Genomic DNA, 12,684 nt, shown 5'->3' with positions numbered 1-12,684 from the left:
CAGTGTATATCGTTGTGTTTTTTTTTATTTTATAGACCAACACAAAGAAGTGCATTCTTGTGGACCTGGAAGGAAGATGTTGTTGTGTGGCTTTTATTTTTTTTAACTAAAAGTCTGAAAAGTCAATCAACGTAGTTCTAATATTAAACTAGGCCATTCTAACATATGAATATGCTTTGATATAAGCTTTTGGATTTTAATGCGCACTGAAGTTTTGTTGCTCGGGATCAAGTCTTTTGCAGCCTGTGACTAGTTTTCTTCAAGGCTTTTCCCGTATCCAGCTCCATTCGCCTTCCCGTTGACCAGCTTCTCTGTTCTTGCTGCGGGGAAAACATTACCAAAGCACGATGCTGCCACCACCAAAATTCATGATGGGATGGATTTTTAAAGGTGATGTGACGATGTCAGGAAATCAACTGACAACAGAACTTGACAAGAGACTTGTTTCTGTTTTTAGTTCCTTGTAATTTTAGATGTCCACGGCTAAAATTAACACAAGTCATCTAAAATAAAATCAAACTTTCTCTTCAAGTTTTTTTTTTTTTTTTTTAAATCTAACCTAAAAATCTAGCTTATCTCACATGATTTTTTAACGTCAAGCTTCAATGAGAGACCTACTTTTTGTTCCTTCCTCTTGGGGCGTAAGTTATTTTAAATTCACAACTACACTCCCCACAACTACCGCTAATACTAATCAAATAATGGAATCTAACGACATTGTAGTGCTTGTTTTTTTTTCTTCACAAACCTCTCTCTGAGAGATGTGCTTCCTTCTTTACGCTTTTTCTTTTGATGTAAACATGTTAGCTATTTATAGCATAAATCTGCGCCACTTGAACCCATTTCAGTTCAACTTTCTGTAACCTAACAGCCTAATGCAGTTCACATGATTTGAGGATTTTTAACACTAGACCTTAATGAAAGCTTAGCTTTTTATTCTTGTGGTATTTGCACTTAATGAAACGAAGTGGTGATCAGTTTAATTGAAGTGGGTGCTAGATTAAGGGACACTTCACCTCGTCTTTTTTGAGGATGTGAAGGAATCTGTAAGGACCGGCGGAGAAACGCTTGTATTAATACTCGGCCATATGCAAATTGTACAGTAGGTATCTGCCTGCTTATAATATATCACAGAAGGATGTAAGCTGCTGGGCTTTGCATGTTCTCCTCCACATATAGGGAGAAATTTATTGCCTCTCACAGTTATTAACTTTAACTATGTTGATACACGGTAGCAGCAGGGAATGAAATGTAATATTCTGCCTCTGTGTAACGACTGCTGTCTTGTGGATAGATGTTGCATGTGGTTTATCCTAAATTTAATATAAAAAAAAAAAAAACACACCTCTCACCACAAGGAGCCTGGTATGTCTAGGTGCGGTTGTTTATTGCAACAGCGCTGCTTTCTGCATCCCCCTGTGCTAATTTGTTAACACTGACGAGCTCATTTCCCTCCAGGCGCCATGGGCAGTTTGACTGACAGTTTGAAACTCGCTCTTGTACATTTTCTTCCCCCCCCCCCCCCCCCCCCCCCGCCCCCGCCCTGCAGTAACCCACCATCAGTCTTCCCTCTCCCCTCCGCTGGAACTGGCGAGCGCTCGTGGCCTGATGGCAAAGAATGCGTTCGGCAAATGCAAGTTGTAACCAAACAAATGACCCGATTCGGTCCGGTGCGTCGCAGCCGATGTCTGGATGATATCAAAGGCAGACATGCTGATTGTTCTCAGCAGCATCGTTGGTTAAAGTGTCAAAAGCCAACAAGGGTGGTTTTTGAAACGTCTGCCACGTGGGGAATTCACCAAGTTACACCTGTTTCTATCAAATGAATCATTTTTTGTGAATTTTTTTTTTTTGGAGCTTTCCAAACTTATTTCCTGGGATTCCTGTGACCATCCGCTGAGTGTGAGATGAAAATAACTCGCCTCTTTCTAGTCTGGCACATCTTCACATGCAGCTAAAGGCCCTTTTTGTATTGATGTTTCTTTCGTTAAACGCTTTCAATCTGCAGTGTTCTTTGACAGTTCAGTTCCTGGATAGTTTTGCACTCTCAGGTAAAAAAAAAAAAAAAGAAAAAGAAGAGAAACCTTTGAGATTAGCCTGCTTCGGGCCGTCTGTAAACGTAATTTATTTAAAAACAATTTACCTGAACTGTATCTCACTTCAAGATAAAATATCACTCTTGTATTATTGAGAAAGCTTTTCTCAAAGATTTCTTGCTTCTTTGCACAATAGTCTTTGCAAGAACCTTCTTCTAGCCCTCCTCCTCCGCCCACTAGTTCGTCATTTGTTGCAAACTAAGAAGTCGGTGTGACAGGCTCCCATTGGTCTAATCAAATCACCGCTCCCAGATTCATGTGCTAATTAATCACCAGCTCTGGGGGCTGGACCCATCAGGCAATTCGCTGAAGAAAACGAGACATTTGATCTGTTGAATCAGCTCCTTCTCCATCCACTCCTCCCCTCTTTCTTCCAATCTTCCATTAATTCAATGAAGTTGAAGTTCATTTGCCTTTTTAAAAATCTATACGTCTTGTTTTGCTACCCAACTGTTAACATGCTCAGACAACATCTCGTTGCCGTTTATAATAGCATTGTTTTGTGATCTCAATCTGAACCCCAAACAAAAATCCAATTCGTGCCACTTCTATATGCGGTACTGATTTGGATATGTATCGCATACTTTTCAAAGCGTCCTCAGTTTGAACGGCCCACAAAAGACCATCGTTAATAGCTGTCCTTCAAAAACTTTTTTTTTTCACAAAGCTTTATTGAACACTTCTAGAAACAGTTACATCCAATTACTTCTGTAAACAATGCGCTGCTGTATGACATCTTCTGTTATCTGTGCATACAGATCGCCCTGGGGTCTTTAACTGTTCAGACAGCAGTCTGATGGCGGTCACATTTAATTAGTATTATGAACGACCATACAAAAAAAAAAAAAGCTGATTTCAGCTTCAAGATCTGCAGCATGAGCTAGGGCTGCAACTAACCATCATTTTAAAAATCGATTAATCGTTTCATTATTTTTACAATTCATCAATGAATCGGACAAAGATAAAAACAGTATTGTATTAATTACTTTTTTCCAACTTTTTGGACTGAGAACTAATAAGTGCACAATAAAACAAGTTGCTACTTAGGTGTTCTGTTACAATAATATTAGGTAATAAATATTTTTGCTGCAAATAAAGAAGTTTATGTTGACTAAATTGTTAGTCAAGCATTTAATAGTCAATGTTGACTACATGAACAGTGATTTAACACAACAAAAGTGAAGCTTTAAAACTGGTATCAAATGTGCTTTGGTTGAACCTGTTCTAGTGCACCTAAACACCACTTCTGACAACCAAATATACCACCAGCCCATTTCATAGACTATTTCAGCACAAGCTGCATTTTATGTAAATACTACATTTGTCCTTCTACATATTTTTCTTCCAAGGATGTTTATTCTGTTTTTTTTCCAAATTTTTGTGTGAAGTATCAAACAGGGTGTTAGATATTTAATACTTTTTATTACTTCTGAGTGTCCTTTAGTGATGCTTATATTTCCTTTTCTGTGTTTTTCATTTGGGTCTGCCTCTTATCATTCTGAGTGTCTCGCCAAAAATGTCATTATGCTTACATAACAACAGTAAAGGCTCTTGATTCTTGAAAAGTTAGTTCAGAGCCCTGCTCCTCTCTCCCATACAGTAAGTACCTTCATTCAGAAGTAAAAGCTTAATAAAGAAATGATTACCGTCAGAATGAAATCGTACACCAATTGAGAGGGCTGGTTTATGATCCATAATCCGATCAGCGTCCATCTAAACACTTGTTCTGATTAACTCGTGAACTTTCCGCGCATGCATGTGCAGGATGGGGCCGCAGCACGGTGCAGCACAGAACCTTTTGGGATGATCATCATTTCCTCCCGCTCTCTCAACAGCATGAGTCGCTGAGCCTGTAGCGTCATTATGGAAAGCAACGCCTCAACCGCTCTCAGAACAGTCAGAACCAGCCAACCAACTTTGCAGAGGCCTTTGATTCAGGCGTGTTGGAGGAGGGATGCATCTAAAAGTTGCTGGATAGTAGCTCTCAAGCACTGGCCTTGGTTACCTCTGATGTAGGCTACGCTTAACATGCAAGCAAAGCACATAGACAGTGTTGGTAGTAAAGCTAACCGTTATCTCTGTGCTAATTTCCACCCGACCAATTCTGTTGACTTTGTTTAAATAAGATCAAAAGATTCTCTATTTACACAGCACAATATATAGGTGCGACGTTAACTCTACTACTAATATGTATAACTAGTGGGCATTTACCAGACAAAAGGTTTTAAACCGTAATGCATATTTGTAATAAGATAAACTATCTGTTTAAAGATAAAGGCAAACCTTTAAATTGTCCCCTAAGATTTCAACTTATATTAAAGCTTTGAACAAATGGCGACGTAACATCTCGTGTTAGAAGTATATTTTCAAAGATATGAGCAAGGAAAAGTGTGGGAGTCTTCTTTCAGCCAGCTGACTGGCAGTGCACAGCAAAGGGTGGTCCCTGTCGCATATTCTCTTGTCCTGTCAAAATTTTGTGGTTTCAAAACTCCACTACTGTGGACTTTATCACAAGCTAGTCAACCCTTACTGTTAATCTTGTTTTTGGAGGCAAATCTAGAAAAGGTCACATCCAAGCCCGGAGTCTCTGCAATCAGCCTAGAAAACTTTGAAGGAGTCCCTACCATTTAAACCATGTGTCTCTTTTCAGGAACTACCGCATGTCCTCAAAAAGCCGGTTATCCAGCTGGTTTTGGCTCATTCAGCAGGGTTCAGTGTAATGTGAGCAATGGCCGACCTTAACAGCTCCACTCTGACATGTTTTCGCCAGAGATGAAAAAGAAGCCAGCCCCCCAAAGGCCACTGTTTTGTTCCCAGTGATGACTTTTAAATGTCATAGCCCTCTCTGTCTGAGTTTTAGAGTCTTTTGGATCAAGGGAAGGTAAAAAGCCCGTGTCACTAAAGCAAGCATGAGCATTTTAGCTGCACATTTCTTTTCTCTTTCTTATTCTCCGCCGCCATTAGCGAGCGCGCAATAAGTGCATCAAAGAATTCCTCCTTGGAGTGATGGTTTCGGCTCTGTGGGGGGGAGCGACATTTTCCAAATGACCATTTTTCTCTCTGACCTTTCTCTTGCCCTTTTTGGTGAGTAATTGCGTATTTGTGAAATAATCATTAGCGAGTTACGTCATGGGCAGGCGTCACGATGAAAACGACTTCGGCGCTTCAGAGGTGGTGAAAGTTTCCAGTATAGCCACTTCCGTTTGCCTATCTTGATCTTCTTTCCCTTTACTTTTTCTTTTCTTTTCCCATTTTCAGCCGTGGACTTATCCAGAGAGAATCTGCCGTGCTAAACTGAGATACGGGCAGCATATTAATACACCTCTAAAGTTTTCGCAGCTGGGGGAAGGGAGAACATGTTGGAACAGAGGTTCAGAGAAGGCTTTCTGCGGGGCTAATTTCGATTTTCACTGGATCTGACAATGATGAGTGCAGGTAAAAAAAAAAAAAAAAAAAAAATGTGCGTGTTAGAGAGAGAGAAATTGGGCCAGGATGCTGCCTGTGGTACCTGAGCAATATGAGCTCTATCAATCAATGCCCTTCGGCCTCAGATGTAATTAAACGCACAGTTGTTGAGTAACAGGGTAATTCGAAGCATCGCTGGCGCGCTTTTACCAGCTTGCATTAGAGGGATTGCCGGTGTCTGTGTCGACGGTGTCGTCTTCTCTGATGTTTTTTTAATGCGTCTTTTTGGGGAGGCATCAACTGCAGGGATTTTGGAGAGTGATGTAAAAGTTGATTCATACCATATTGTAAAAATTTATTTAGGGGAATTAAGTTAAAGCTACCTTGATATAACATTAGCTACGACCTGTCATTTTTGATAAAGGGGAATTACCGGGCCTAAAAGTATTAGACCTTTTGATTTTTCTACACATTTTCTGTTACAAACACTAACATTGATGTATGCTGTATTTTCCTTATTTACTCTACTGAAACTTCTTTTTAACTAAAAACGACAACCTTTATTGAATAGGAAGCCATTATATTTTGAGAACTTATAGATCCCAAGCACATTTCCAAAATCCTTGTCTTCCCAGAGCTCTGTGACTCATAAAACTAAACAACTAACGGCTAAAAACATAAAAAAAAGTTAATTAAGCACAATTGGGAAACCGCTGCCACTCTTCACAGAAGTGGGCATCCCAGTGCATTCACCACAACATAAAAAATAGCAAATAAAAAAGTAAAAGCTTCACCTCAGACCCTTCAGATCTACTGCAGTAGGGTAAACATTGACGTAAATGACAGTTCTGTTAGAAAAGGAAAGGTTGGAACGAGGGATCCTCTTCCCTAAAACGATTATGTAATCAGGTTTGCAAAGTTGCACCTGAGTGAACCACAAACCTTCTAGTTTGATCAGGTGGGACAGGTAGGAGATGTTTGGTGATGGTACAATGGAAAAACCAAGCGTCAGTAAAGACATCAGGCAAGGTAGTGGAGAGGTGATGAATTGGGTTTGACCTGGGACCCTGCAAAAGGGCAAGGCGCCAGTCAAATCCTGTGGTGGGAATAGGGCTGGACAATATGGGCAAAACCTGTATCAAAATATATTTCTTAATTTCGGTCGATGTAATATAACTATCATATCAATGTAAACCAAATAAAACCCTCAGAAAGACTGCAAAGAATGCCCACAAAAGATGTCTGTACAAACTTGTGTTTATAAAACTCCTCCAATATTTGCTTTAAAAAAAAAGAAAACGCATAAAATTACATAAAACCCCGGACATCAGTCAATGACAAATAATGTAATCATAGACTGTAATGTATATTCAAATATTGGAAATATCATATCACCTTTATTGGATAAAGATATATCACGGTATATATTCATATTGAATTATTGTCCACCCCTAGGTGGGACCTTTAGAGACTTAAGAAGAAGCAGATGTTGCTGGATCTAAACAAACTAAAGCAATGTTCTAAGGAGCAGTGGATCAAAATTCCTCCACAACAATGCAAAAGCGTGATGAAGTCATGTTGGAAGTAATTGCTTTATCACTTCTAAAAATGGTTCGGCAAGCTATTAATCATGGCAGATATTATGTTTCCCCCCTTTTTGTTATATAAATGTCGATGTGGATTCTGTTTTGGACACTTGGGGTTAGATTTAAGGAAATTTTAGAACCTGGTAAGCTTCCAATAATTTTTAATATATCTTGTCTACAAAAAAATACTACAAAAAAATTGTCTACAAAAAATTAAATAGGTTGTAATATGTTCCTAGTGTGACTGAACAGCCGTGGCAATAATAAATAGAAGGATGATGCATCCTATTTCTTAAATATAATTTGCTGTCGATAGTTAGTTATGAATTCCTCTTTATATATATATATATATATATATATATATATATATATATATATATATATTTAAACATTGTACCCTATGATGACATTTGCCAAAATGTGGTAAAACCTACAATTATGAAAACAGGAGTTGAGCTTTTCTGCAAATCATGAACATTTTCAATGTGAGCTATTCGGTTGACATTTTTCTCTCTCTTCTGGCTGCGCTCGTTTAAAGAGCAAACACAAATACACAAGGATCAGAAACAATTTGTTCTGATTTAATCAAACTAAATTATGCATCTTTTTTTTTTTTTTCCGTTTCCTAAGTGCACCTGCCTGAGTCAACCTGTATTATATCCCCCTTTTCTCATGCTGTTATTTGTTTCAGCAAACTTTGGTTTGATTCGCACCAGTGCTGTTTAGGAGGCGGAATAAATCTTCCCACTAAGAGGAAGATAATTGGTAGCTTTCATCCCTGCATTGGAAATAATTATTCCAGTCTGTGATGTTTCAATAGGAAGTGTGCTTTAGTGTATTGGGGTTTGAATGATTTATGAGACAAAATGAAATGACACGATAATGACGGTCCTCTCCCGTCGCTTCACCTCATTGCGTCTCTTTGTGTTTGCTGTTTTTATTTGTAGGGAAATATAAAGAGCAATACCTGGCTGACTTTCACTGATACAGGCTGGGTGCCTTGCTGTTCTTGTATTATGCACCTAGGGATTTTTTTTTTTTTTTTTTTTTTTACACCTATCCATCATGCATTGCCATCAGGGAGGCTTAAGAACAAAGAGTGCTGCAACAGATTGTCTGCCCACCCCCCGACCCCACAGAGCCTTGATCTCACCATCCTCGAGTTTTGTGATTATTACACCAAGAGTCAGGTGGACATTGTTGCGGTAAGATATTTTCAAGTATAATTAGACGTTCCTAGCCACTGGAACTTGAATAAAGCTTGAGCGCCAATGAGAAGAAAAAAAAAAGTTTACACAGAAAAACACTCTGAGCTGACAGGATGCTGGACAAACCTGAAAAAAAATAAAATGAAATGATCAATATAGCTCAGCTTCTAGATGAATCTGAATTTTTTTCTCCCTCCATCACCTAAACTCTAGACATGTGACACAATAAGTTGATCATATGAGTGAGAAAAAAAATGATAGAAGTAATGATAGAAAATTGTGCACTTCAGTTCTCAGGTAGAGTGGGTTATTAAGTGTTTCATGAGGAAAAAAATCAAAATCAGGAGAAAGAGGCTGTCAGTGTATTTTTTTTAAGCTTCATGTGTGTGCAGCTTATCCACCTTCTATGATCATCATCTCAAGCAATGTACAACACGTGTGAATCTGCGTGTCAACACATACATATACTTGCACTATTCAGATGGTCTTACCACCAGAACTTTTCTAAACATAGAAAATGTCTTTCTTAATGTTTGTCTTTTGTTTGTACGACAAGCCTTGCAACGACGTTTGACTCGAATGTAAACTGTGGATCTGCAGTTAAAGGACAATGTAGTCTAAGTTCTTTTAAAGATGTTCCACCTTCCAGTTTTTAGGATGTAAAATTTAGTGTCCTGAGGACCACAATGGCTACGTTCACACTGCAGTAAAATGCGTTCCAAATCTGATGTTTTTGCCCATATGCGACCCATATTAATCTTTTTCATGGCAGTGTGCACGGCCCAATTCCGATCTTTTCACCCCCCCCCCCCCAAAAAATGCTTCCATATGTGGTACTAATTTGGATATGTATCGGGATATTTTTCAAAGAGTTGGTCATGTCGCATTTTATCCGTCTTCAGTTAGCAGTTAGCGCCATTATTAATAGCTGTGCTGCTTTCTGCTTACCTTATTTATCTTGCTATGATGTGGTCTTAATGTTGTCTGATCCCATTGCTCAACAGATTTCTAATAATAACAAGGAGAGATGCTGGCCGTTGTCTGCTTATTTTTTTTTTCCTCGTTTTGTTTTTAACAAAACTGAATTGAACACCTCTAGAAACAATTACATTCACCATTACTTACAGATGTCTGCTTCTATTATCGGCGCACGTGGGTCGCTTTGTGGTCTTGAACCGTTCAGACAGCTGATGGCGGTCACATTTAATAGTAGTATGAACGGCCACCTCCAAAAAAAAATCTGATTTCAGCAGAAATTAGGAATTGAGCATCAAGACCTGCAGTGTGAACGTAGCCAAAGATAAAAATCTAAAGTGAAATACGTTGTGTACGGTTTGCTAAGCGGAGGCTGTCATAAACTCTTAAATAAATAATCTGGTAATTTTTCCCTTGTTCAGTACCGGGCATAGTCTGGTAGGAAATTCTGATGGTAGGTGTCTTTGTATTTACACAAAAAAATTAAAGCAAATGTCTTTTATGATCTCATTGCTTTTATATAAAAAAAGGAAAAGCAGCAGTTATTGATGTTAAAATAATACAGCATAATGATTAAGAACAAAAACAGAAGTCATACCTGCCAAATTTTCTTGCCACTTTTAAGCAAAACTGCTCATTTAACGAAATATTCTACCGTACCGTGATCTTTATAGAGTATATCAAGTTTATATCGCCTGCTTACATAATCACATCTGCTTGTGTAGCTAACCAGCATTTAGCTGCTTTACAGACGTGCGCACATACGTCCGCTGTAGGGCTGCATTACTCTAAGCTCTCTAAAACTTTAGCGGTTTTGAAACCATAACTTTTTCAAATTTCGGAAAAGGTAATGAGGACGCTTACAGCTCAGCGGTTCTAAAAAAAAATCTGATCTTTTACTGCAAAGATCAACGGCACAAGTTCGGGAAAATACTGACATTATTATACTGGTAAAAGTTAAAGTACATTTATTTTAGTCACCAAGCTTAATATAACCGAGTCTATTTCTGCCTCTCTTTTCTGTTTCACTTAGCATCATCTCGCAGTGCTTTATGTAGCCCAGAGACTCGTCTGAAAGGATGTTTATAAGATCTTAAACCTCCACACTTCCCCTCACTGTCACACAGGCCAGTGTTTATTCTTTCCGCTCATTTCTTTCTTTTTTTTTTTTTTTTTTTTTTTTTTTTAAATATCTGGCTCTAAACACAGAACTTCTGCAGCCTGTTATGCACATGCTCAGTTGTACGGCGGTCTGGGCCTGCGGACGTTAGCGGGCCCGCTTGCGCGCTCTCGTGTCCCAGAGGAACAGCGAAACGGTGACCCACAGACGGCCGTCACTCAGTCCAATAAATACATGGCTCCTTAGCCATTTATTTGTTCTTGGCAGTTAACATGAGACGTTTTACAAGAAATTGACTCTTTATCTTTATTTTAATCCATCTCTCGACCCTTCTTTTCCTGCCTCTGTGACCCCCCCCCCCCCTTCCCTTAAAATACAATAAACCCAACAGCTCTCATGTTTCCTCAATACGCTGTTTTCTGTGTTTCTCCCCCTAATCTCCCAGTTTACTGCACAAATAATTAACAGTGTATTTTCTCTCAGGAAACCCAACAAACACACTTCTTCTTTCTGTGTGGTCAGTGTCAGTCTCGTACTCAGTCTTCTTTCCACAACTCCTGGCCTCTGGAGGGCCCCTGTGGTGTTGCTTATCCTCCCACTCCAAACAACCCACGTCCAATCAGCCCCCACTCTTGAGAGAAGGGTGGAGAACCTTTTTTTTTTTTTTTTCCCACATGTCTCAATGTCAGACCTTTTGATTGCAGGTCCTCCCATCTGTTCTTGCATTTTTCTTCTTTCCTGTTGAAATATACATAATTTTATTCACGTCTTCACAAACAAACCCCGCGAGCTCCAGGATGAAGCTGCTTTTGCTTTTTCTTTCCTGTTTGTTTATTTATTTATTTATTTTTTATGGAAATCTTCAACTTGTATGCAAGATGGCAGAAATTCTCAAACTCACTTTTCTCTCGTCCTTTGCAGCTTTAGGCAGAGCACCCATCCCCATGGCGGTGGTGAGAAGGGAGCTGTCCTGCGAGAGCTACCCCATCGAGCTCCGCTGCCCGGGCACAGACGTCATCATGATCGAGAGCGCCAACTACGGCCGCACGGATGACAAGATCTGCGACGCGGACCCCGCGCAGATGGAGAACACGCGGTGCTATCTTCCAGATGCATACAAGATCATGTCTCAGAGGTAACTGCACATACAAATCGGCTGAAGCACTAACCTTGGCGATTGAAAACAAAACAGAAAAAAAAAAAAACGGTCATGTTTAAGTTTGAACTCAGTTTTGGTGATGGATGTTCAGGGCAATTTATTTATAATTTACTTAAAGCTTTTAACTCGGCAAATAATGTTTGATTTGGGGTAAATTTCAGACTAAACATTATTGCATCTAAAGATGACTTTGATAACCCATTCTCAGTGTTATGTGCTGAAGGCGGGGAATAAATGCTAATATATGCCATTATCAGTACTAAAACTCCCATAAGCATAGTCGCGTAACACGGTAAAGTGTTACGAATAAGCAAATTATTTAACAACAGACAAGGTTGTTATTTAGCTCTGCCTGAATGATCTCTCACAGATTTGCTAAAATACAGCGAATCAGTTAAAGGAAAAAAAAAAAGTGTTTTCTCTCCTTTATAAAAACACTGTAAAACTGTACCTGCATGGAGAAAAACAAGATAATTTGATTCACATTAAAAAAAAATGAATGAATGAAAGCACATGGCTTTTTAGTGTCATGTGGCTATCACAGCGTAGCCTGCAGGTTTTAAAGTAATACAACAAAAGCTTATGGCCAGGATTTGTAGCTTAATCCTAAAAAAATTTTCCACAATGTTTTTACCCGTTTTATTTCTACTTTCAGCGTGTTTTCACAACTTTCCTTTGTTTACTTTGGTCCAAATCAGTTGAGTTAAACCACAACCTGGTGGGATTGCTGTGTTCACGTCTACACAAAATAACGCCTAGAGGAGGGAAAGCGAACCAGAGTTCATTTTAAATGCACAGAATGTACCTCAGATGTGAAAACACATGGGTTTGAACATATTAAGATGCATTTTTTAAAACTCCAGTGGTTAAACATGAATAAATTCTTCATGAGTGATTTTCATAGTTTATGTGAATTTTGAACTTAATGGGGCTGATTTAACAGACAAACACAAACTGAAGGGCAGTCGACTGGAGCGACGTTAAATTAATTCAAATGCAGTTTCTTCTTTTAAAGTTGAAAATAAATTCTGATGGCTGATGGTTTTTTTATTCAACAAGCCTGAAAGCATTAGGGGAAGTGGTGATGACGGCTCTGGGATTTCTGGACTCTACAGATCTGACAGCCATCCGGCCC

At 39.0% G+C, this 12,684-nt stretch overlaps 1 protein-coding gene across 22 annotated transcripts in view; it reads left to right on the top strand.

Annotated features, from left to right (window-relative positions):
• Positions 1-12,684, top strand: part of LOC105937280 (adhesion G protein-coupled receptor L3) — a 333,177-nt gene that overhangs the window by 116,240 nt on the left and 204,253 nt on the right. For all 22 annotated transcript variants that reach the window (XM_036146482.1, XM_036146481.1, XM_036146486.1 and 19 more), the window contains one exon: positions 11,312-11,525. In XM_036146482.1, the coding sequence (XP_036002375.1) occupies positions 11,312-11,525 (214 nt within the window). The remainder of the gene's footprint in view (positions 1-11,311; positions 11,526-12,684) is intronic.

The sequence above is a fragment of the Fundulus heteroclitus genome, chromosome 14, assembly GCF_011125445.2.
Source record: "Fundulus heteroclitus isolate FHET01 chromosome 14, MU-UCD_Fhet_4.1, whole genome shotgun sequence".
Lineage (NCBI taxonomy): Eukaryota > Metazoa > Chordata > Actinopteri > Cyprinodontiformes > Fundulidae > Fundulus > Fundulus heteroclitus.
Note: the sequence above shows the minus strand (reverse complement) of the source record. Positions and strands in the feature narration are given on the sequence as shown.